This window comes from Phoca vitulina, unplaced genomic scaffold (assembly GCF_004348235.1).
Source record: "Phoca vitulina isolate PV1807 unplaced genomic scaffold, GSC_HSeal_1.0 scaffold21, whole genome shotgun sequence".
Taxonomy (NCBI): domain Eukaryota; kingdom Metazoa; phylum Chordata; class Mammalia; order Carnivora; family Phocidae; genus Phoca; species Phoca vitulina.
Genome location: NW_022589724.1, coordinates 13,697,052 through 13,723,167, shown reverse-complemented (window position 1 = coordinate 13,723,167; position 26,116 = coordinate 13,697,052). Strand labels below are relative to the sequence as shown.

Sequence of the window (26,116 nt, the reverse complement as noted above, 5' to 3'; positions counted from 1 at the left end):
GAACTGAGTCTGCTATGTGACCCTAGAGCCGTGCTCTCCCCGTCCCCACCCCAGTTTCGGTGAGACAGAAACGACTCCGGACTGCTACTGCCCAAGAACACAGGGCTCCCCCTCCCAGCTCCAAGGCAGAGGGCTGGTCTCCTCAGGAAGGACAGGATGTCATCATTTCTCATCCTCCCCCAGCTGCTGGTAGCTGAGGCTAAGTGCTAGTGAGTACCACCAATGGTCTGGGCTCTCTTCTTCCACCCAGCTCCCACTTCTGGGAAAGAGACCTGACCCTGGGTGCAGAACTGGTGAGAATAATGGGCTCCAGCTGCTTTGACAGCAGCTCACGGACCAGGGGCCCAGGGCAGGGGCCTTCACTGCCCGCATCTAAGCTACTGGGTACATGAGATTTCCACTATATTATTCTCCTGACTTTTAGGTAATTTTGAAAATTTTCAATATTAAAAACTTTAAGGACAAAAACACGGGGAAAAAATCCTTCCAAAAACCAAATTCAAGGTCCCCTGAGACTCTGAAATTCTGAGTCTTTATGAGCATCACTGAAACATTCCCACAGACTCAGTAATTTAGAAGCTGGAGTTTTAGACTCTTTCAGGTTAATACATATACTATTTGAAAGTGATTATTGGGTGCCAACCCCAAAAAAACCCATTTCCAGAGAATGAGAGGAAAAGCTAGAACACAGTAGGGGTTCCCACAGGCCAAACTCATCTCCCCCCCCCCCTTTTTTTTTTTCCGGTAATCTCTATGCCCAATGTGAGGCTCGAACTCACAACCTCAAGATCAAGAATTGCACACTCTACCAAATGAGCTAGCCGGGTGCCCCAAAACTCATCTTCCTGTAACTGGAAACCTTTCAGAGCTTCAGAGGGGAGATAAAAGTGACCCAGAAAACACATGGCAGAAACATCTCTCCCCTCCTCCCAGAAACAGAATGAGTCTTTTCCTTAAGCAGTTGTGTTTAATCACTAAAATTATTCTGTCCCTAATGAAAGAGAAACAATATCAGTTTAAGAAGGGGGAGGCTTTTTCTCCCTCACTGATTTTAGAGGTAAGGAGAAGTGAATGAAGAAAGCAGAATTCCTACAGTCAGGCCCTGGTAAAGGCTCCCGGGAGCAGAAGTCCCCTCTCCTTTCTGTCCTTATGTCCAAGGTCACTGTCCTTGGGATTCCAAGCATCCTGCTCTGGAGTAAGACTGTCCTGTGAAATCCCATACGACTCTTCACTCTGTGACCCACAGAGCTGGTTCTCCTCATCCTCATCATCAGTGGCCTGAAGAATCCTCAGGAGTTTGAGCTCAGGATTCCACCCTCTTCTAGATGTATCGTCTGAGAGGTCCTCTGAGCTCCTCTCTTGGGATTCCGGCACAACCTCTTCCTGAGCGCTGATGTCCTTGTTAGAGGGTTCTATCTTGGATAACTCAGGATCTAAAAGAAGACCCAGCCATTAACTGCACCTGCAGCCCTCTCCCAACTGTGACAAATGGAGGACAGAAAAGGAAGGGCTGGGTGTCTTTAGGAGCCTTCTGAGGGATGAGGACTATGGCCTCCAGGGAGGTGAACCATCCTTGTCAACATAGGTTCAGCTCTCACTGGCCTGAGTGACTTACTAAGGTCCCTCCACCCTAGTAACTTACCATCCTTATCAGGGAAGGAATCCAGATAATTCTCAGAGTATTCCATCTGTGGCCTCCTTGTGGAACCCTGAAATTCATTAGAGTAAGTGTAAGGAAACTTGAATCAAGACTTTAAGAAAGAAAAGATTTTTTTTCTTTTTTTTTCTTTTTTAAGATTTTATTTATTTATTTGACAGAGAGAGAAACAGCGAGAGAGGGAACACAAGCAGGGGGAGCGGGAGAGGGAGAAGCAGGCTTCCCACGGAGCAGGGAGCCCGATGCGGGGTTGATCCCAGGACCCTGGGATCATGACCTGAGCCGAAGGCAGACACTTAATGACTGAGCCACCCAGGCGCCCCTGGACTTGTGGTTTTTTGACCAATGAAATGTGGCAGAAGTGACATTGTTCCAGTTCCAGCCCCATCTCTCAAGGAAGTGCTTCCACGAGATTACCATACTATCAAGAAGCCCAAACAAGGCACAATGAAGAGACCTCATGGAAGAGAACTGAGACGATTTGGCTAACAGCCCCACCCCAGCTGCCAGCTGAAGGTAGGTGCATGAGTGACATCAAGCAACACCAGAAAAACTGTGCACTCACCCCTCAGAATCCCAAGGAACGGCCAACCACTGTGGTTTCAGCTTTGACGTGGTGTGTTAAACAGTAACAGGTAACAGAAACAGGACCCTAGCAGAATGGTTCTGGTGCTCTTACCTTTTCCAAGTTGGGTCCTTCTGACTTTGTCCGCTGTGGATGCTTTTTGTCAGTTTTCCGACTTAGTAGAGTTCTGTGACCTAGTGACCACGAAGTCAATTCAATTCTCTTCTTACTGTTATTTCATATCCCACTGTTGGGCTTCTAGTTGACCCCTAGCCTACAAGTGACTCCTCATCTTGGACAAGACAGGTTAGAGGAGGTGAAAGGGAGTTGGGCCTCTGAGTTCTCTTTGTGGCTCTGTTCACCTGGGACTGGGACCACATCTATCACAGAATTTGAGATTAAGGTCAAGGGTATGTTAAAAGACTTAGGGAAAAACAAAAAAGACTTAGGGTTCCTCCAAGAAACCCAAGGGGCAGGTATCTGCACATCATAGCAGCAAAAGAAACCCTGACCCTATGTTTTCAGTTAATGAAGACTCCTCTTACCTTCTTGCACCAACCCTAATGTCCCCATACTGGCTTCTGAAAATGAAACTCCTTCCTTCCAAAAGCCCTAGTTCTCTGATTCTTCTGCATCAGCTGTTTCCCCAACTAGTCCTTAAATGCACTCATCTTGTCCTTTCTCAATTCCCTTTCTCTAAATGAACATCTTCCGGGGCGCCTGGGTGGTTCAGTCGGTTAAGGGTCTGCCTTCAGCTCAGGTCATGATCCCGGGGTCCTGGGATCGAGCCCCACATCGGGCTCCCTGCTCTGTGGGGAGTCTGCTTCTCCCTCTCCCTCTGCCTGCCACTATCCCTGCTTGTGCTCCTGGGCTCTCTCTCTGTGTCAAATCAATCAATAAATCTTAAAAAAAAAAGAAGAGAACATCCTCCAAGCTGCCACCCGAGGTGTTATGCAAAAAGGCAAAGCCAGTCGAGGAACTCCCTTGCTGAACACTTCTGTTGGCTCCCTACCAGCCTGGTTCTTACCTTAGCTGCACACTTGAAGCACTATAGGAGTTCTGGAAAACACTGAGGCCTGGGTCCCAACACCAGAACTTCTGATTGAATAGGTGTGGGGTACGTCCTGGGTATCTGGGTTTTAAAAGCTCCTCAGTTGGGGCACTTGGGTGGCTCAGTCAGTTAAGCATCTGACTCGACTTCAGGTCAGGTCATGATTTCAGGGTCATGATCTCAGGGTCATGAGATTGAGCCCCACATTGGGCTCTGCGCTGGAGGCATGGAACCTGCTTATGATTCTCTCTCTCCCTCTCCCTCTGGCCCCTGCTCACACTCTCATACTCTCTCTCTTTCTCTCTCTCTCTCTCTCTCGCTTTCTCAGAAAAAAAAGAAAATCTCCTCAGTTGACTTCAGTGTGCGGTCAGGGGGTGGAGCACCATGACCATGGTCAAACATCTTAGCAAGCTATACAAGCTACTGCCTACCTCTTCAGCCTGACCCTTTACCACCGTCTCTTTCATAACCCACAGCCACGATGGACCACCGTGTTCCCTGTGCAGCCATGCTCCTCCTAGAGGCACCTGAACAGGCTATTCCCACTTCTGGAATTCTCTTCCGTATCAGGAAGACTCTCACACATTCCAGATCCAATGCAAAAATCAACTCTTCATAAGGCCTTTCTCAACCCAGTGAGGACAGGCCACTGCTCCAAGAACATAATTCAAAAAGGCACCCCAGTCACCCAAGCAAATCTGCTCCTATTGGAGACATCAGGAAGAGGAATGAAAAGCACCTGAATGAATTCAGGGGAGTGCTAATCACCCTGCATGGAGTGCTAACCTTGGACCTGTCAGCCTCACCCTGGGCTACAGCCCTGGTTTTGTCTACCTCCCATGTGAACGTCAGGAAGCTTCTTAGATCTGCAGGTCAGGGGCCACTGTTGGCATCTGAGAGCTCAGTGGGATGGGAAATAAACCGAGAGAGGAGCATTCTTCTGAGGAAACATCTCACCTGAGCCCTCTCACTGCCCTAGGAGGGGGAGAGCGAATTCTGATGAGGAAGCAGTCAACAAGGTCCACTCTGAGTAGGGCCAAAGAAGCTCCTAAGGTTTAGGAGGATTCTTTCTCCCTCCCTTTCTTTCTTTCTTTCTTTTTGTCTGCACTCAAACTGAGCAACATCAGAGGGACCAGGGTAAGGATATCTTTCAGCTCAGGCACATGATTAGGATTCCAAAAAGGGGAGCTACCTATTCTGGTCTTCAGCATGAACACCACAGGAAAAGAACTGCCTGTCAAGAATTGGCCACCTGCCTCCTAGAGGGGTCTAGATAATGTGCTGACCTCAACCTGAGCCTCCAGGGACTAACTTGTGGCTGGGAAGCGAAGGAGCCTGGACTCTGCTTCCTTAGAACCCTCTTGGGGCCAGACAGGGGCCCTGGCTCTTTCCTGCTTCATGGCTTGCTCTTCATTCTCAAACCACTCCATCTTTCCTAAAGTAAGACCTGAGGAAAAATGACTCTGACTCATGCTCATGGTCATCTCTCGAACACCCACATGAAGCAGACATCTGGCCCAGCTTGCTTCCTTAGTAAATATTTGATGGAAAGATGATGCACGGCAGCCCAGCCAAGCCAGAACATTCCGAGCAGAATTGTGAATGCCTAATGAAGGCAGGTCCCAAAATGACAGACGTGTCCGGCTTTTCCCGTCCTCAGCTACGTCCTGAGATCCCATCCCTCCCAAACCCATATTCTCCTTACCATAGCGTGGGCCACACACCACGGCACCCGAACATTTATGCAAAATGTCCTGGCTCCCTGGATCACTCTTGGATTTCTTTTTAGCCTCCTGAAACCCACATGAGGAGGAACTGAATTAGGACCTTTGGAAGTGAAGAAAACGTTTCAAAAAGAGTCTAAAAGAAGGAAGTTAGTGTCTGCAAGCAGACAGTAACTCTGTATCTAGAACCAGACGGAGAACAGGGAGACTCGCACCTCATCCACCCCTTCCCATTCCAGGTTGCACCCCGTGGCCCGTCCCAGCTGGTCCTCCGGCTTCCCTCATGGCCACTCTACCTGTCTCTTCGGTGGGGTTTTCACCTTCCTCTGCTGCTGCTTCTTGTGACCTGGTGACCAGAGCACTGGCTCAATCCTCTTCTCCCTGACATTGCCCACCTTCCCCGGGGGCTGCTTGCTGGGCCCTGCTCCACAATGGTGACACCCGCTCTGTCAGAACCAAGCCTTTTGTGGTGGGGGAGGGGGGCTGCCTCCTGAAATGGCAGTTTCCCGAGTTCTACACGGGATCTTGTATGACTGTGGCCACAAACATAACAAACTGGGACCCAGACCAAGTATGAGAACTGTGGGCTGCCGGGGGGGACAGTACCTGAGGATCTGGCCAGATCCACCAGAAAACCTACCTTCTATGTTCGGGGTGTAATATAATTTCTTCAGATGTTTAGGATATCTCAATGCTGGTCTCTGGAGGAAAAAAGAAAGAAAGAAAAGACAAAGAAGAGGAAAAGCTCTACTGAAGGTGTTTCCTTTTCCCAAGACATACCCTTCAAATGCAGGTAGGTACCCACATAGCCAACGAGCACTGTTTGAGAACCAGGTGTGTGCAGCATTGTAGCAGGGCTCTGGAGAGAGGAACCAGAGCGGGGAACAAAGTGCAGGAGAAACAGAGAATGTTCCTCAAACCCCTCCCCGTGCTTTGCTTTCGCCTACATATAGCCCAGCCCTTCTGTGAGGCTTGGGTCCAGCGTGGAAGGGTAGACAGAAAGAAGAAAGAAAACGTCAACTCCTCCAGCCTTGAAGAGAAATGAGTTTGGATTTGCATCTAGACCTCTGTCTCCGAGGCTCCCTAGCTCTCACCTGCAGGGTGAGACGGTGTATGGATAAGAACATCTTAGCAGAAATGGCACTGTCAGGTCGGCTCTTTTCCAGGGGAGCTTTCTTCTTCATCATGGCCAATTGTGTCTTCATCTCCAGGGAAGGCATGGTTTTCCCTTCGTCAGGTAAGAGGCTGGAGGGGACAGAGACAGCCAGTCAGCAACAGTTCTTCTTGGAGAGCGTGGCTGAGGAAAAAGGGATGGAAAGGGCTCCAAATTTGAATAAATTTCCACTGTGGGCCTAAAAAGGCCTATGCCAATAGGTGCTCATCGGGCAACAGCTTTCAATTAGCTGAGGACAGGCGTTCTTATCCCCATTTTGCAAACGAGGGAATGAGGCATAAAGATGCTAGATAAATTACCCAAATGCACAAAACTGGGAAGTTTCAATGCAAAATCCAAAGGCTGTCTCACTCCAAACCACACTTCCCTTCTACCTCCCACTTATCCATAACTCGTTTATAAAAAGAAGAGAGTGAAGGCTCCTGGCTGGCTCAGTCAGCGGAGTATGGAACTCTTGATCTCAGAGTCATGAGTTCAAGCCCCTTGTTGAGCATAGAGCTTACTTTAAAAAGAAAAAGGAGAAGGAGGAGAAGGAGAAGAAGAGAGTAATAGTGCCTAGTAGAAGTTCAAATAAGAAAATAGGCTTTTTGAGAGAGATTGCAGCCCTCCATTGAAGTTGGCTGTGATTGCTCAGGATTCCAAATAAATTGATTTGAGAAGAGAAGAGGAGCCTCACCTAACATTGGCGGTTGACACTTATCCTTTGGGGTCCTTTATTTGGCAGGGAGAGTTGGTAAAGTGAATGATAAATGCTGTTTTTATAGGATAAGCCTGGAAGCTTGGGCACATTTGACCCTTTTAATTTTTATTTTATTATTTTTTTTAAAGATTTTATTTATTTATTTGACAGAGAGAGAGACAGTGAGAGAGGGAACACAAGAAGGGGGAGTGGGAAAGGGAGAAGCAGGCTTCCCGCTGAGCAGGGAGCCTGATGTGGGGCTTGATCCCAGGACCCTGGGATCATGACCTGGGCCGAAGGCAGACGTTTAACGACTGAGCCACCCAGGAGCCCCTTGACCCCTTTTTAAAACTGCACTTTATACTAAATTTGGGGAACAAGTTGAATGTTCTATAGGACAGGCGCCCATTGAAATTTGAGGAATGCAGACAGCACTGAACATGGGCATGTCTATTAAAACAGTCTGGTCTTTTGACCCACAAGCCCAAAGATTCCAGGATGCCTATGAGGAGAAAACTTCTCTTAAGGAAACTAAGACACTACTTCTACCATTCTCAAGTAAACTGGGTTTTCTAACTACATAACTGAGTGGAAAACAGAAGCCTATCAGATCCTAAGTGTGTCTTATTAAAGATCCAGGTCTGTTTATAATGTATTTATGAATTATAATAAAGATGACTGTATATCTGAAAAACAAAACAAAACAAGAGAATAGACGTAATGCGCTTCTATAGCGCAGGGCCTGGCAAGTGGTAAGTACTTGATAAATGGTGGCCATTACCGTCATCACTGTACATTGGTAAGTCTCCGAACTCACTGAACAAGCAGAGGGGACAGTTCTTCTCCCCTCCTTACTCAGGAAGAGCATGCGACTTAGTGCCTTCTCTGCTTCAGAGAAGGGCAGGTCCTCTGGCTCTCTCACAGGCTTACATGATACTTACTCCTTCAGTAGATCCTGAGGTAACATGTCAAATTGGTTCCAGAAAGGTATGGACTCTGCGTTTAGTTGCTCAAAAAAGTGTACTGGTGAGGGGGGAGGCACAATCATCCCTGGAAGTCCCAGCTGTGTTTCTGTTTTCTGCTTTCCACAGCGAAAACTGTCTTTCTAGAAAAGCAACAATGGAAAGTGCCACTCCTTCCCATCAACATTCCAGCCTCCCAACATAACCCTGGCATGCCAAACTCCCAGCAGCAACCCCTCCTTTGCACTATGAAGGCCACCATATTTTCCCTCTCTGGCTCCCCACCCCATTGTTGAATTCAGATCATACAGGGATTCATTGCTTTGGTTTTTTTCCCAAAAAGGTTATTAATTCATTCACTGAGCAAAACTGAACAAGTATTTATTGGCCAACTATGTGCCAGGTGCAGGGCTCACACTGGGGATTCAGCAATGAACAAAGTGGACCAAGACACTACTCTCATGGTTGTAGCAACCTTCCAGCTCTGTTACTTACCCAAGGTTACATTTACCCATAAGTGGTGGCATAAGGATGAGAAACCCAAGTCCATTATAACCCCTAGTCCACTGAAGCTCTCTTTCTATCACACCAGGAATTTGTCAAAAACTCCCCCTGAATATCCAAGGCTTCCTCCTAACTTTTCTTCAAGATGCTCCTCACCTTCCTACAGGGAGTGGGTAGGGAAGAGAGTCTCTCAATAGAAAATGCTTTGGTAATTATTCCTTAAAAGGGGTTTTCTTTTGCAAGTTTTATTCATTTAAAAAGAATGCGGGAAGGGGGAAAGTACCTGAAAGGAAAACAAAATTCTACAGAGTAATCTCATAAAGGTTTGACCAAAACATCAAACTTACCTCTGTAGATTTCATTCTTCTCTTCATCCAGTCCTGGCTGGGAAGAATATGCTTCTTCTCAGCTGGACTTGAAATAAGAACAACCACAATTTATTCCCAGACATCTCAAACAGAAGCACCAAGGGTATTTGTGAATGATGACCATGGAGATTTCTATCCTCTCTTCAGTACTCAAAGATGGCTGCTTGGAAGCCTGGAGGAACCAACTGACCAGAAGCTGTGAGAAACAAGACCTAACCTCACATCTACATTAGGTTCCCTGCCATTCTCTCCTACAACCCAGTTATTTGCTTTCATAGCATTAATCCAAATTAGTAATTATATACTTCGGTATGGTGATGTTTGTAAAGCCTGAATCCCAGCCCACCCACCCCTCCCACCCCCCCCCCCACCACCACCACCACAAGACTCTAGGAGGACAGGGAGCAAGTCTATTTGGTTCTTCACTAGATTCTCACTGCTTAGCATAGAGGAGGTGCTCAAGTATTTTTTGCTCCATCATCTTCCACCTCCTTGCCTGGAACATGTATATGATGGCTGGAGCACTAGCCGTCAACTTAGACCTTCAAAGCCCCCATGAGACACCTTAGAAAATGAAAGCCATGGGCTAAGGATGATGACCAGAGAGCCCGAAGGAGTTCTGGTTTCTGATGAACACATGGAGCTGAGGTACTAGACCTGATCCACCCAAATCTGGGCTTTTTTTTACACGAAAGGAAGTAAACCTCTAGGAGTTTTTTGTTTATATCATATATATATACATATATATATATATATGTGTGTATATATATATATATATATATATACACACGCATAAGCACTGACAGGATAATTAAAAAATCAAGTAAGAAGAAATTCTTAAATCACATCCTATCACATAGTCACTTAACAAGAATCCAAAAGCCTTAGCATTCATGAAAGAAAAACCAAACACCTTCTTCCAGTGGTTATCAGTATTATCAAGCCCTTGGGCCCTCACCCAGTGACCCTTCTGCTTTGTACACAAGTCCTACAGGCTATTCATCTTGTGCCACTGCGCTAGGCCTTGGGGCTGGGACCAAAGATTCACGCGCTTCACTCAAAATGTTTTCACTAGCTGGGGATGGCTAATAAGAAAAACTGATAGGGGCGCCTGGGTAGCTCAGTCTGTTAAGTACCTGCCTTCAGCTCAGGTCATGATCTCAGGTCCTGGGATCAAGCCCGGCAAGCACGGGGCTCCCTGCTCAGCAGGGAGTCTGCTTCTCCCTCTCCCTGTGTCCTTCCCCACAGCTTGTGTTCCCTCCCCGCTGCTTGTGTTCTCTCTCGCTATCTCTCTCTCTCAAACACATAAATAAAATCTTTTAAAAAGAAGAAATAGAAAAACTGATCGTCAGGAAGCGTCTGTTTCTTAGCCCTCACAAACCCACAGGCCCTATCTTGCCTGTTATTTAATGCCATGTAGGATCTGATGTAGAGAAGCCCCAACGCAGGAAGCACAAAGTGCATTAAGTAGAACCCCCGTGAAGCAGGAAGCAAATACAAGAGACCGTGACCTTCTTCTCTAGTTGGCCTCCTGTTACTTGCAATGAAGTGGCTAAAAAGGAGATCACAAATAGGAGGCCTGCGCAGGGCAGGAGGGACTTGCAGAACGTAAGGGCGGAAGGCTCCCAAGTTCTAGACACAACACTCACCTCACATGCCTCTCTGGTTGTTCTGGGATCCAGATTACAACCATATTTCTAACATCTTGAGGGCTGGGAAGGTGGGTCTCATTCAAATTCAGCACTGAAAGCTAAGAGAAAGATGGAAAGCCTGTATGTGGCTTGAAGGCACCAGCTCCTGATGGTATTCAGAACAGGCTAAGAACTGAATTATCATGCTGATGGAAAGGGTATGCTGGTGCAGAAGATGACAAAAAGACATTTCTCATCCCCAGATTGTCTTCATAACAATGCCCTAAGAAACCAGACACCAGTACAGTACTCTGCAAGAGTGAGCATTTTAAGTGACTAGTCTCCTCTGCCTCCCTGTGACATCATTTAGCAACTCCCCACCCCATACCCCCTAGAGGGGAACTTGGGGTTTGCCTAAGGGAATGCACTCATTCTGCCTACTCCACTCCAAACACTTAGATCCCCTGCAGATAACACAATTTGGGAACTGGGAGGGAACTGGTAGGGACAGAAGCCAGTTTTCTGCTTTTACCGCCTGTCTATAATTAAAGGCATCTACATAAAAGTTAAGTTCACAACACTTTTCACGTTCAGACATTTAAGATATTAGAACAGTGGTGCTCAAGGAAACCTTATAAATGATCTAGTCCCTACCCCTGGTAGGATACAGGGAACGAGAAAACAAAAACAAAAACAAAAACTAATAAAAATATTGCTGTGGGGCGCCTGGGTGGCTCAGTTAAGTGACCGAATCTTGATTTTGGCTCAGGTCATGATCCCAGGGTCCTGGGATTGAGCCCCATTTCGGGCTCCGAGCTCCTGAGCTCAGTAGGAAATCTGCTTGAGATTCTCTCTCTCCCCCTCTGCCCTTCCCCACTGCTTGCGTGCTCACTTCCCCGACCCTAAGAGATAAATAAATTTTTTTAAAAATAGCGTTGTCCTATGAAAAGGAACTGAAGGGCTTGGGGGACTAGGGGAGACTTCTTTGCACTGTAAACCCTTTTATGCTTTTTGAATTTTGAACCATTTGCAAGTACTAGCTATTCAAATAATTATCTTAAAACGAATTTAATCTAACCCCTTGTTCTAAAGAGGTCAAAGAGGAGAGTGATTTGTTCATTCATCCATTCAAACACATCTACCCTCTCTCTGTCCCTTATACTCTCCACCATGTGATAGTGAAAGGTAAAGTATCTCTTGAAAAAAATAAAAGGCATCCGTAAGATTGCAAAGAAGAGTAAATCTCTCTTTATTGTAGATAAGTAGAAGGGCTTTTCCTCCTAAACTCTAATTTAGCTCGGCCTCTAACTAGCTATGTGCTTTAGCAAATCACTTCCTTATCTGGGCCTCAGTTTTCTCAACTGCAAGACATAAGAGACGGACCACAGTAATGTTCTTCAATTGCAACTGCAACTAATTCATAGGTCACGGGATCAAATTTTGTGACCTGTAGCCTACATTGCTTAGAAGTAGAATAGAGGGGCGCCTGGGTGGCTCAGGCAGCCCTGCGTCTGACTCTTGATTTTGGCTCAGGTCATGACCTCAGGGTCGTGAGATTGAGCCCCGCATTGGGCTCCTCGCTGAGTGCTGAGTGTGGAGCCTGCTTAGGATTCTTTCCCCCTCTCCCTCTGTCCCTCCCCTGCTCATGCGTGTTCTCTCAGTCTTAAAAAAAAAAAAAAGTAAAATAGAATAGGACAGAAAATATCAGAGTGCATCACTCATAATTATGGTAAGGATTGTTTTATGCTATTTTGTTGCAAAATGTATTTTTTACTGTAGGTCATAGCAGCTAAAAAGTTTGATAGTCATCAGAATAGATGACCTGAAGGCACATTTTAGGTGTGACAGTCCAGCATTCTAATTTCCCCATATTATGAGATGACAGGGTTTACTTAGTAGCTGAACATGCTCTTTGCAGGATACAGACAGAAAAGTCTTACCATCGATCCCACTGGCGTCTGGGATTTCTGGAGACAGTATAGCACGTAAAGGCATTAGTACAAAGCCCAGCATATACGTAAGGGCCCAATATTAGATAGTTATCATTGTCATTATTCAGATCATAGTCATCCTGAATGGTATACAGAGGCAAGTATTTTATTCCCACTAGTAAAGAGAAAATGCTGAAGAAGTACCTTTTTTAATCTGTGATTTACTTTAGGAGATCTATCAGGATGGTCGATTAAATCTTTGTCAGGTAAATCTTCCCGAGGCCTAAAAAATGAGTTTCCAAACATGACACAGAGATACAAAAGAGCTACGGGGATGGCAGTTAGTGCTCTGAGGAAAAGTCTTCTGCTTATCCACAGAAGACCTGGGGCTTAATACTTACCGAATGAATGTAGGGTGTCCCCATGTCCTTAAGTTGTGTTTCTTTGTTATGGAACAGCTCCCAGACACTGTACACTGTAAACACTCCACAACTATTTGTTGCATCAAACTGAATTCAGAGCCTATGCCCCTCTCCAACTACAGACAGTTATGGCACTATCAATAAAAGTTGACTGAGTAACCCTTGATGTAGATGTTCAAAGCATGTTAAATAAGCCAAACATAGTATTTACACACAATGGAATATTTTTCAGCCTTAATAAGGGATGCAATTCTGATATATGCTCCAATATTGATGAAACTTGAAGCCATTATGCTAAGTGAAATAAGCTAGCTAAGGGGCGCCTGGGTGGCTCAGTCGTTAAGCGTCTGCCTTTGGCTCAGGTCATGATCCCAGGGTCCTGGGATCGAGCCCCGCATTGGGCTCCCTGATTCGGGGGGAAGCCTGCTTCTCCCTCTCCCACTCCCTTTGCTTGTGTTCCCTCTCTTGCTGTGTCTCTGTCAAATAAATAAATAAAGTCTTTAAAAAAAAAAAAAAATAGAAACATCACCACTCTGCTGAAAGGGATCTCTTCTCTTTGTTGTCACACCACGAACATTAACTGGGGCAAATTCTCTCATTAATTGGCATGGCTTCCCTCCTTAGGAGCCCCGTGCTGTAGCACCCTTGGGATGGACCAGCACTGAGAACAACGGCTCAGTCCTTAAGCATCTGCCTTCGGCTCAGCTCATGATCCCAGGGTCCTAGGATTGAGCCCCCCATAGGGCTCCCTGCTCTGCGGGAAGCCTGCTTCTCCCTCTCCCACTCCCCTTGCTTGTGTTCCCTCTCTTGCTGTGTCTCTCTCTGTCAAATAAATACATAAATAAATCTTTAAAAAAAAAAGAAGAAGCTAAACACAAAAGGACAAATTTTGTAGGATTCCACTTATATGAGGTACCTAGAATAGGCAAATTCATACAGACAGAAAGTAAAATAGACATTAACAAGAGCTGGAGGGAGGAGGGAATGGGGAGTTACTGTTCAATGGGTAAGGAGTTCTTGTTTGAGTTGATGAAAAAGTTCTAGAAATGGATGGTGGTGAAACAACACTATGAATGTATTTAATGCCACAGAATTATACACTTAGAAACGATTAAAATGGCAAATTTCACACTATGTATATTTACCACAATAAAAAAAAAAGGAATACTGTCCCCTTACATTTTCATATCACTTGTTACTATATTTTTTTAAAAGCCATGTTAAGTGTAGGAATGAATAAATATGGCGAAGAAGTGTAAGATAAAGACCCAACTCCCTAGGCTGATTCCCATGCCGTAGGCCACTGCTTTTTACTCCACCTCCCGAGCCTCAGCTCTGACCACTCCCCCATTCCTGCTCTATGTTCCACGCACAATGAGCCCTTCTCCTGACATCTAAAGAACTTCCTCTTGCCTCCAGGCTTTGGCATACGTTCTTTCCGCAGTCCAGAACTCTCCTCATGGCCACCTCCCATCTGCAACCCCCACTTCGCCAGACTGCTCACACTTCAGTATATAGGCACAGGTTCCACGTCCACAGAGGACAGTGCCCTGGGTGAGGAACCCTTCCCATGTGCTTCCACACCCCCAGGGGGGCCCCTCTCATCGCGCTCATCACACGGGACAGTTCTTGTCCTCCCCAGCGAGGCTGAAAGCCCTTTGAGGGTAAAGACTGTATCTTGTTTATCACTGACTCCCCAGAGCCCAGCAAAGTGGTCCCCACTAAAATACATTTGTAAATTCAATGAGTGACTACACGAATGAGGTCATGGTCTTTGCCTTCATAGGACCTGACTGGGAGAAGCCACCTTCTTCCCAAGGTTCAAGTCCTAGAGAACCAGAAAGCAGTCCTACCCTTTCCCATACTGTCTTTAGCCAAAGGAAACCACCAAAGGCTGCTTTACATCAAACGGGAGAAAAGGAACCAGTACAAGGGCCACTAGGCATGCCTTGGTTCCAAACCACAGGAGTTCTAAATGTTACAAGTCTAAGTTTTCTGTAGATCCCAGTCCCTTAGTTTCCCGTATCAACAAGCACTAACTGTATGCCTAGGCTTTGTAGGAGATTCAAAAGGAAACCATTGCTTCTGCCTTCGAAAGCTTACAAATAGTTTCATACCTAAAAATAAAGGATAAGAAAGATAGTGTGTGTGGACACAGTGTTCTGACGACCTGCAGAGGCTGATGAGATACCCCCCGTGGTGGGCTGAATTGTGCCCCCCAAATTCTTACACTGAATCCTAACCGTCAATACCTCAGAGTTTGAGTCCCTCAGTATTTGGAGATAGGGTCTTTAAGGAGGTAATTAAGGTAAAATGAAGTCATACAGACAGGCCCTAATCCAACATGACTGGTGTTCTTATTAAAAAGAGGAAATTAAGAGATTAAGAAACACTTATGATGAGCAGTGACTAACATAAAGAATGGCTGAATCACTCTATCATATACCTGAAACCAATATAACACTCCGTGTTAACTATCCTGGAATTAAAATTAAAAACTTAAAAAAAAGACAAGGATGGGATGCTTGGGTGGCTCAGTCAGTTAAGCGTCTGCCTTCAGCTCAGGTCATGATCCCAGGGTCCTGGGATCGAGTCCCGCATCGGGCTCCCTGCTCAGTGGAGAGCCTGCTTCTCCTTCTGCCTGCCGTTCCCCCTGCTTATGCTCGTGCTCTCTCTCTCTTTCTCTCTGACAAATAAATAAAACCTTTTTTAAAAAAAAGAAGAGGATGGGATGCCTGGGTGGCTCAGTCAGTTGAGCGTCTGCACTGGGCTCAGGTCATGATCTCGGGGTCCTGGGATTGAGCCCCACATCCACTGGGCTCCCTGCTCAGCGGGGAGTCTGCTTCTCCCTCTGCCCCTCCTCCCACACATGCTTCTCTCTCTCTCTCTCTCAAATAAATAAAATCTTTAAAAAAAAAAAAAAAAAAGAGGAAATTAGGACAAAGACACACAGAAGGAAGACCATGTTAAGACATAGGGAGAAAATGGCCACCTACAAGCCAAGAAGAAAGGGTTCAGAAGAAAACAACTCTATCAACACCTTAATCTTGAACTTCTAACCCCTAGACTGTGAAAAAATAAATTTGTGTTGTTTAAGCCACACAGTCGAGGGTACTTTGTTACAGTGACCCTAGCAAACTAATACATCTCTATTTTAGCAACTCCTACAACACAGATAATGCTTTCCTTTTGTTTCCCACTGCCTTGTCACCATTTCTCTAACTGAACTGGTGTTTTAGTTTTAATCCAGCTTTCTCAAAGTCTACTACATGGGTAAAGGAAATCAACCCAGAATTTTGAGATAGGAGGCTAATAATGGAAGATTCCATGATAATTTACCTGCCTTGGAATTTGGAGTCAAGCTTTGAACCTGGACACAGTAAAGAGGGAGGTTTGGTGAAGGTAAATCCTGATAAATGATGATGAGCATGTCTCTTGGCTTGGATGCAGGAATCTGCCATGTTTACAATGGTGAGCACGGGGAGTTTGTCTGAGAAAACAGAACGGAAGAAAACATGTAATCTGTCAAAAGGAGCCAAACAGAAATAGTTCAAGGATCTTGTAAGGAAGAAGCAGGGCTGACTAATTCACCTTCATCATTTGGAGTTGTTTTACAGGGGGAGCCCAGGATTCGAGGGTGGCCCCTCTCAATACGGCGGATCGTGGCCCAGCATTGTGGATGCTGACAAATGGCCAACTTGCAGGTGGTTTCATCCCACTGGCTCTCATCTGGTAAGTCCATAGCTACAAATGGTTTAGGACAAAAGCCAATCTTGCAGCTTTCTAGCCCTCTAAAGTAACAAAAACCACACAATTAGAGTGTATTATACATCAGCCATGCAGTCCAGATCTTAATTTGGACTCAAAGCATAAAATATTTCTGTTGAACCCACATACATAAATGATGGTCACAGGATAATTAAGAATTGGGTAACAAGCTACTCAGTCATTAAAAAGAATGAAATCTTGCCATTTGCGACAACGTGGATGGAGCTGGGGGTATAGCTCAGTGAAATAAGTCAATCAGAGAAAAGACAAATACCATATGATCTCACTCACGTGGAATTTAAGAAACAAAACAAAGAAAAAAAGATACAAGCCAGAAAACAGACCCTCAACTATAGAGAACAAACTGATGGTTACTAGAGGGAAGGTGGGGGGGGGAGGGGGGGAGGGTGAAACAGGTGATGGGGATAAAGAGTGTTCTTATTGTCATGATCACTGAGAAATGTATAAAACTGTTGAATCACTATATTGTACACCTGACACTACTATAACACTATATGTTGACCATATTATAATTAAAATTTTTTAAAAAACTGGATAACAACCAAGTATGAAAACATCTCAGTATGAAGTAGAGTGGCAAGAGTTTTTGGAGCAGACTAACTTCATAAAGTCTCCTACTTGGCCATTTAGTAGCTGAGTGACCTGGGTCTTAAGCAATCTGAGCTACAGGTTCCTCATCTGCAAAATGAGGATAAGCCTGTTTCACAGGATCATTACAAAGATTAGTTAATGGATATTAAAAGGTCTGGATATTAAAAGGGCGCCCGGGTGGCTCAGTCGGTTAAGCATCTGTCTTTGGCTCAGGTCATGATTTCAGGGTCCTGGGATTGAGTCCCACGTCGGGCTTCCTGCTCAGCGGGGAGTCTGCTTCTCCCTCTGCCTCTACCCTTCCCCCCTGCTTGTGTTCACTCTATCATGCTCTCTCTCTCAAATAAATAAATATTTTTTTAAAAAGTTCTGGCATATAGTTCAAAATAAGTATTAGCATCCTTTCCTTTTCCCCTTCATTAATCATTAGGGAGAAGACACCATCATCTCTAAAAAGCCTTATCAAATCAGAACTAATATAATCACAGAAGTACTTGAGATGGCTTTAGATGGTTCACACCTTTGGAAAATATGCTTCATTTTGCAATATGCTCCAATTCTCATACAGGCAGCTTAAATACCCACCAGAAATGAATAGGTTTGCTCAAACAGTAGATCAGTAGACTTACAGTTACATCAGAGGCCTCTGGCTTTTCATTTACTGGCTGTACGGTCGTAGGCAAGTGATTTCACGTCTCTCAGCTTGTTTCCTCATATAAAGAGGGGACAGGAAATCCCTAAGTAGGATTGTGGAAGCATTAAGAGAAATAACGTACTTTTATGTATGATACGTGATAGGGGCTCAATAAATAGCATTATCTTTCTGTCTCTAGAAATATTTTAGGCAATCACTACCACCTGGTCCTTAACGCAATTATTACAAAGTTGGGAGGGGTGAAAAGATTAAAGGTGGACATTAGGTCCCCTTTTTAAGGACAGTATCCATTTCTTCTTCCTTTTATTCAACACATTTATTGACTACCAAATATGTGACGGGACGTGTTGCAGGCATAGAGAACAGTAATGAACAAAATAAGTCCCTGTTCTAAAGAACTTATAAATTAAACCAAAAATAATGAATTATTGGTATGGCATCGCACCTGCCCTATGACTCGTTTTGTTTGGCCTACACTTTGAGCCACTTTTTTAAGTGGAAATAGTCCACAGTATTCAGATTTATGACTCCTCTTAAAGATCAAAATATCTTTTACATCAACATGGATAGGACTGGAGGAGATTATGCTAAGTGAAATAAGTCAAGCAGAGAAAGTCAATTATCATATGGTTTCACTTATTTGTGGAACATAAGGAATAACATGGAGGACATTAGGAGAAGGAAGGGAAAAATGGGCGGGGGGAATTGGAGGGAGAGATGAACCATGAGAGACTATGGACCTGAGAAACAAACAGGGTTTTAGAGCGGAGGGGGTGGGGGGATGGGTTAGCCCGGTGATGGGTATTAAGGAGGGCACGTACTGCATGGAGCACTGGGTGTTATACGAAAACAATGGATCATGGATCACTACATCAAAAACTAATGATGTACTGTATGGTGACTAACATAACATAATAAAATTAAAAAAAAAAAAAATCAAAATATCTGACAACACAGGGGTCCCAATTCCAACTAGACAGCAACTGGATGGAGAGGAGTGTCTCCTGGTATCTTTAAACCAGAACTGTTCTCTCCAAATGGAGAGTTCTCTCAACAAACCCTATAATCTCTAACTAATGCAGTTTCAGTTGCCGTTTATCACCGTGTTTGCTGTTGTTTTTCTCCTAATAGGGAAGAATTTCTCTGTACTCATGTCTCTGTCAAAAGCTGGAAAATTGGGTTGCCTGGTTGGCTCAGTAGGTAGAACATGTGACTCTTGAACTCTGGTCATGAGCACCAGCCCTACGTTGCCTGTAGAAACTACTCAAAATAAATAATTTTCTTTTTTAAAAAGCAGGAAAATTAAGGGTGACGTGAGACAGCATGTTTCAAGAAAAAAAAGCATTCGTGCTCGCTCAGTGGGATCGAAGACAATTTCTACCTACATAACATGAAAATGATACAACTTAAGAGCCACTGCAAAACCATGCTAAAGCTTTTGACTGCGAAATATGTATGATGCGTAAGTCAATGAACTGAAAAATACAAATACAATTTTAACAGGGTTCGTTTTTTAATGGAATGCAATGTCGCGTTATCCTTACAACCGGCTGCTTGCTGCCCTTTCGTTACCTGACCAGCCCGAATTGAGGCCCGAGGTCTACTTGTGCCCATTTCTATGTCGCCAGCGTTAGCGCTGTACTGGCAAAGGAGTTTGCGTTCAACAATTCTAGGGGACAATTATCCTTAATGCGATTATTACAAATTTGGGAGGCGTGAAAAGATTAAAGATGAACATCAGGTCCCGCAGAATTGAAAAAAGATACCCGCTTCGTTCCAGAAGAGGGACGTGGAAGAGTTCGGCCTCGGAGGCCCGCGCTACCAAAGGGCACGCCAAACTGCAAGAAAGCCAAAACCACTCGGCAAACGTGACCCCTCGGGCCGCCTGGGAGAGGAGGCGGGGCACCGCCCCACGTCGGAAGGAGCCCCGCCCCGTCCGCTCAGTCCACGCCTCCGTCTCCCGCGCTAGCCGCCAGGCAGCGCCGTTGCCAGGCAGCGGCGCAGAGCACTGTGGGGAAGGGACGGAAGCTCCAGTGAGCCAGACTTGAGCTGATGAGAAGTCTCCAGACATGGTGGCGGCAAGAAGCAGGGAAACGAACCTGGGAAGGGACGCTGGATCCCGGTGGGGTCGGACGGAAGCCCGGAAGGGCCAAAACCGTAGCGACGTGGAAAGTTCGGATGCTTGGGCGACTCGAGGCAGAGGCGGGGCTGGGTGAAGAGGGAGGCTATGGCGCGCGGGGCACTGTGGGACACAGTGTGGGCAACGTGGGGCGTGACGGAAGCCTTTTTGGGTCAGACTGTGGCGACGCGGGAAGTCCGGACGCCTTGGCGGCCTGAAGAAGAGGCTTGAGACGTAGGCGCGGGTCGCGGCGCCGGCGGCAATGGCGGAGAGGCCCGAGGACTTAAACCTGCCCAATGCCGTCATCACTAGGATCATCAAGGAAGCGGTGAGCAGCTCTGGCTGGCGGATGGGCCAGGGGCGGAAGGGCGGGCAGCGGGGGAAGCAGGTCTTGGGCCGGCAGCTTTATTCACCCACGCTCTTTTTACAGCTCCCGGACGGTGTCAACATCTCCAAGGAGGCCCGCAGCGCCATCTCCCGCGCTGCTAGCGTCTTCGTGCTGTACGCCACTTCTTGGTGAGGCGGGCTGAGCTAGCCAGAGCTTAGCTGGGGCTGGGGCGTAAGGGAGCCGCAGAGACCCCCTGGCCTGGAGTCCACAAACCCCAACAATTGTGCCTTATCTCAGTGCGGGGAAGATTCACCCTTATCCAGTTCTTGCAAGGTCTGAAACAAAATAAAACAGCAAAATTACCCTTTGTACAGGGAAGGGAGGGACTTAACATGTCACAAAAATCCATGCATCTAAGACCTAGGCTTTTCCATACCACCTCTGGTGCCCCTTTTCCATCCCTTACGCGGCAGGAGGGGGTCTGACAGCCCCCTGACAGCCTTTAATCTTTTTCTTTCAGTGCCAACAACTTCGCAATGAAAGGGAAACGCAAGACACTGAATGCCAGTGACGTGCTCTCAGCCATGGAAGAGATGGAGTTCCAGCGGTTCGTTACCCCGTTGAAAGAAGCTCTGGAAGGTAATGACCCTTTCCTTTGTTCAGCCAAGTAGAAGATGTTCACCTGGCCCTGAGTCTTCTCAGCTTGGGTCCCTGGTAAGGACAGGAAGTAAGTATTGGATGTGACTCAGAATCAGTCCAGTTGGCACCATCTCAGATCCGATTTGTAATGCTGAGCAGGTTATTTTTCCTTCTCTGCCCCAGCTTTTCTAGTTGTACAGTGGAGTTAGCTGCTGTGGTCTGTTTGGTTCAGCCCTGCCTCCTGACCCCCACCTTCCTCCTTACAGCATATAGGAGAGAGCAGAAAGGCAAGAAGGAAGCTTCAGAGCAAAAGAAGAAGGACAAAGACAAAAAAACAGATGCCGAAGAGCAAGACAAGAGTAGGGATGAGGACAACGATGAAGATGAGGAAAGACTGGAAGAAGAAGAACAGAATGAAGAGGAGGAAGTGGACAACTAATGGGATGGGAAGACTGGCACCTTGGAAGGTACCACCCTGAAACGTGGTACGTTTGTGAGAAGCTTTTCCCTGCTGGGGCGAGTAGTCTTAGCCAGAAGAGCCTGAGAAGATCAAAATAAAACTGACTAAAATTATCAAAACCAGCGCTTCCGTCAGAGCATCAGCGCAGCAGAATCCCATTTTGCCAGATCAGTCTGAAGGTAATGACTTTTGGCAAGAGGGATTCTGAGTGGCTAATTTGATTAGTCAATTTGATCTCTTTTGTTTACTTACATATATGGTAGGCGGTTGTTGATCCCCAGTTCCCTTCCCACCCATCCCCCAAAAAAGTAATAATGACTTCCATGCTGCCTGCTGTGTTCCAGATCACAGGGGTAGTCAAAGCTCAGGAAAAATTGGGGCTTTGAGCATGGTCAGCCTGGCTTGATTGTACAGGATTTGGCAATACTAGCTTGTTAAAGTGGTCAGAATGTGTTTAGCGTTAGGAAACTATAAAAGGTTACAGGAGAAGAATGAAATCTGTTGTCTCTTCACTTGACAGTAACATTAATTGAATTTTGATTTCTCCAGACCCACTTGGCTTGGAGCTCCTCTGTCTTGCTTGGTAGGCATTTGACCTGCTGGCGAGGCTACGCTCTGGGCACATATGCTTTTAAATCAGCATTGTAGAATGGAATTAGTCAAGCAAGTGTGCCAATAACTCTTACCAAAAAAAAAAAAGATAGTTTAGTCTTAGATGCACCTCGCTGCCTACCACTGTATGGCTTTAGGATTTATGGTCACCTCCTGGAAGGTATAAAATTCCAGGCTTTCTCTTCTTGTAGTCCATTTCCCAGACTTTGACTTTTCATTTTTCATTCTTCCAATTCATGACAAGTTCCAAACTTTATTTCTTCTAGGCACAACTTTCTCCCTCTGTGCTTCTCCTTTCCTGTCTCTCTTCTGCCTCTCCTCTGTTCCCGATTCCCACTTTCTCTCCCTCCTTTTCTCACATCTGCCAACCCAGGAACTTTGATAACCTGCTTAATGTCCCAAAGTGCAGAAATCTGATGGTGCTCAGGAATCTAATCCCCACTGCAAAAAACCATCCCCTTTAATTGCTTCTAAAGTAACTCTGTTGACCTTTCTTCTCAGTTGGTTTTTTTTTTTTCCTCTTGATATTTGGTGCTCCAAGCACTTTTTTGTTTGTCTCTAAGTTGAGCGCTTGGAGGATGACAGGTAGTCAAATGTATGTAGTTTGACACTGTTAATTTGTTAAATGAATAGTCAAAAGTTTGTTGAGAAATGAGTGAAGAATGTTGAGGAAAATTATGCTTTGTACAAATAAAGAACGTTCTTGTTAAAAGTGATGGCTCCTGTTTCATCCTGCTTGTTTATTGTAGGCTTTTGGGGAGGACCCACTGATCATCCCTGTATATAGTTTTTGGAATGTGGACTGGGCCCGATCTTTGTAACTAATCCTGCGCTGCCGTGCATGACCAGCAGATGCTGCTCTTCAACCACAGCAAGAGCTTTCCATGGCTCTGCAGGGCACCCTATGTGTTACTAGTTGCTCAATGACTCAACATTTATTGAGTTCCTACTATGTGTCTGATACTATTCTAAATGCTTTCAAGCATGAACTCTGAAATCCTATCAAGGAGAACTACCTTTACCTTCATGATGTCCACCACAATGCTCTATTACCTCTAATCTACATAACTTTTTCAAATCATGACTTTATAAAGAACATAAAGTTGCAACCCCAATAGTCATTAGATCTGGTGGCTTTTTCCTTCTCCACAACAGAAACATCCATTCTTAACTCCCATGAGCACCACTCAGCAAAGCTTTCAAGTCCCATCTGGAGTCCTGTGGTTTCCTGCCACATCTCTGCTTGCCCCAGCTTCCCCTGTGTAGCTTGCCAAGTAAATCTTCCTGGAACGTTGCTATGTTCTAGTCCCTCACTGCTTCCCATCAAATCCATACTTAAACCCGGTATGCAAAACCTGCTTGAGGAGGGCTTGCCTTATCTATTCCAGTCTGTTTCTACTTCATTGTTAAGTCTCCAGTCAATGAATCCCCAAAAGAACTCTCCCTCCACATGGCTTTAGGTCTTCCCAAACTTTGACTACCTCAGAAAACCATGTTTCCTGAGAGCGGGAAGTATGACTTAAAACTACAGAATTTAAGAGATGCCTGGCTGGTTCAGTTGGTAGAACCTGTGAGTCTTGACCTCGAGGTGGTAAGTTTGAGCCCAATGCTGGGTGTAGAGACTACTTTAAAAAAGAAAAAAAAAACTGGGAAGAATCTGAGGTTATCAACCAATTTTTTCCAAGTACACTTTTATCATTCCTGTAGTGGTATCTGAAGTTTGAAGGTTGCTTACTAGGTTAAGGCAAAAATCTCATCTTTTGTAAGCCACAGCCCTTCATGCCTAGAGATTCTGATCTGGATCTGGAGGGTGGGAAGGTTACCATTTTTACCCACGCAAAATTACGTTTGCAGGGGCATCTGGCTGACCCAGTCGGCAAAGCGTGCAACTCTTGATCTCGGAGTTATAAGTTTGAGCCCCACGTTGGGTGTAGAGATTACTTAAAAAAAAATTAGTGAGGCACCTGGGTGGCTCAGTTGGTTAAGCGTCCGACTTTGGCTCACGTCATGATCTCAGTGTCCTCAGATCCAGCCCTGCGTGAGGTTCCCCACTCTGTGGGGAGTCGGCTTCTCCCTCTCCCTCTGCCCCTCCTCCGCTTGTGCACACGCACTCTCAAATAAATAAAATCTTTAAAAAAAAAAAAAATGAATAAATAAGTAAATAAAAATTACTTTTGCAGCCTAATCCTATTTTTGCTGATGAGAGATTAAGGCTCATCAGAGAAAAGTGACTTGCTCAAGATCTTACCACTAACTTATGAAAGCTAGGATCCTGTTCTAGTGGCCCATGGCCTTGTTTCTATTTCTTATTTTTTTCTTTAATTGAACTTTTTACTTTGGAACAATTTTAGTTTTCAGAAAAGTTGCAGAGTGCAGAGAGTTCCCATGTAATCACCCAGCTTTCCCTCATTTTGACATCTTACGTAACCACAGTACATTCATCAAAACTGAGAAGAACTACCAAATACCGAACTATTTGTATTTCACCAGTTTTTCTGCCAACACCCTTTTTTGTTCCAGGAGCCATTCCAGAATACTGCATTGCATTCAGTGAACCAATTTTATGTTTGTTTTTTTTTAATCAGGGTTTTTTTTTTTGAAGATTTTATTTATTTGAGGGCGCCTGAGTGGCTCAGTTGGTTGGGCGACTGCCTTCAGCTCAGGTCATAATCCTGGAGGCCCAGGATCTAGTCCTGCATCGGGCTCCCAGCTCAGCAGAGAGTCTGCTTCTCCTTCTGACCCTCCCCCCTCTCATGTTCTCTCTCTCTAATAAATAAATAAAATCTTAAAAAAAAAAAAAGCCCCAAAAGAGTGAAAAATTTAAGAATGCCGCTGTTTGGTGTAATCTGTTTTAAAATCTGTTTCAATCTATTTCAAAAAAAATTTTTTTTTGAGAGTGCAAGCAAGCGAGCAGGGGGAGGGGCAGAGGGAGAGGAAGAGAGCGAATCTCCAGCAGACTCCCTGTTGAGTGTGGAGCCCAACACCAGCCCTGAGATCATGACCTGAGCCGAAACCAAGAGTCAGCTGCCCAACTGACTGAGCCACCCAAGCGCCCCCCAATTTTATCTTTTAATTGGGATGATATTCATGGAACATAAAATTAACCATTTTTACATGACCAATTCAGGGCATGTAGCACATTCACAATGTTGTACAACCACTACTTCTATCTAGTTCCAAAACGTTTGCATCACCCCAAAATAAAACCCTGTACCTGTCAAGCACTTACTACCCATGCTTCCCTCCCTTCAGCCCCTGGCAACCACTCATCCCTATTTTTATGCACTTCACAGCATTTAGCACAATGCCATATACCTACCTGGGAAGCACTCAAAATAGTTCAGTAGGTTTTTTGGGTTTTGTGGGTTGTTTTGTTTTTTACTTTTTATTAAAGTATAACATACTTACTAAATGGTGCAGATAAATGTAGAGCTTGATGAATTTGCACAAACATCCATGTAACTCACACTCAGATCAATAAACAACATGACCAGCACCTTAATAAGCCCCTATGGTCTCCCTTCCGGGCACTTCCAATCTTCCCCAATGGCAATCGCTATCCTGACTTCCAACAGCACAAGTGAATTTTGCCTGGTTTGTATTTAATATAAATGAAATCATACGATACGTACTCTTGTGTCTGACTCCTTTTGCTCAACATAATGTTTAAGATTTATTCATATTGTTGCATTCACAATACTTTTTGTGGATAAGATTGAAAGATTAAGGTAAAATTATTTTCAAAAACTTGGGGTAGGGTAGAGAATGGAAACAGGTCTTTCTGCCAAGAATAAGAGAGACATGTGAAAAACAGATTACACCAAACAGCAGCATTCTTTTTTTTTTTTAAGATTTTATTTATTCTGAGAGAGGGAGTGTGAGCATGAGTGGGGGGAGGAGCAGAGGCAGAGGGAGAAGCAGACTCCCCACTGAACAGGGAGCCCAATGTGGGGCTCGATCCCAGGAACTCAGGATCATGACCTGGGCTGAAGGCAGATGCTTAACCGGCTGATCCACCCAGGTGCCCCCCAAACAGCAGCATTCTTAAATTTTTCACTCTTTTTGGGCTCTTTGAGGTAGCTCCTAATTATGCTTAGTTACCAATAAACTCAGAGATGGAACAGGTGTCATGAAAGAAATGAGCAGGGACCCTCAACTATGAGCTGAAGGAACCTGACTAGCAGGCGCTGCAGAGAAAGTCCAATGTGACAATGGGGCAAATTATTTAATCTCCCTGGAGATTGTCTTCCCAGTCTGT

The 26,116-nt window shown here is 45.2% G+C and overlaps 2 protein-coding genes across 2 annotated transcripts; one reads left to right on the top strand and one right to left on the bottom strand.

Annotated features, from left to right (window-relative positions):
* Nucleotides 1-966: 966 nt before the first annotated feature.
* On the bottom strand, nucleotides 967-19,630 carry CUNH9orf43 (chromosome unknown C9orf43 homolog). Its single transcript, XM_032418987.1, has 15 exons — nucleotides 19,467-19,630; nucleotides 17,675-17,782; nucleotides 16,260-16,459; nucleotides 16,008-16,158; nucleotides 12,451-12,529; nucleotides 10,334-10,434; nucleotides 8,664-8,730; nucleotides 7,792-7,955; nucleotides 6,092-6,242; nucleotides 5,638-5,698; nucleotides 5,294-5,343; nucleotides 4,979-5,066; nucleotides 2,337-2,416; nucleotides 1,643-1,709; nucleotides 967-1,433 (listed from the first exon to the last, which is right to left on the bottom strand). The coding sequence occupies exons 3-15, from the start codon at nucleotides 16,408-16,410 to the stop codon at nucleotides 1,096-1,098; spliced, it is 1,548 nt and encodes a 515-aa protein (XP_032274878.1). The 5' UTR covers nucleotides 16,411-16,459; nucleotides 17,675-17,782; nucleotides 19,467-19,630; the 3' UTR covers nucleotides 967-1,095.
* A 351-nt stretch (nucleotides 19,631-19,981) lies between these two features.
* On the top strand, nucleotides 19,982-22,574 carry POLE3 (DNA polymerase epsilon 3, accessory subunit). The gene is made up of 4 exons (XM_032418330.1): nucleotides 19,982-20,147; nucleotides 20,250-20,335; nucleotides 20,668-20,786; nucleotides 21,053-22,574. Exons 1-4 carry the CDS (start codon nucleotides 20,082-20,084, stop codon nucleotides 21,223-21,225), a joined length of 444 nt encoding a protein of 147 aa, XP_032274221.1. The 5' UTR covers nucleotides 19,982-20,081; the 3' UTR covers nucleotides 21,226-22,574.
* The last annotated feature ends 3,542 nt before the right edge of the window (nucleotides 22,575-26,116 follow it).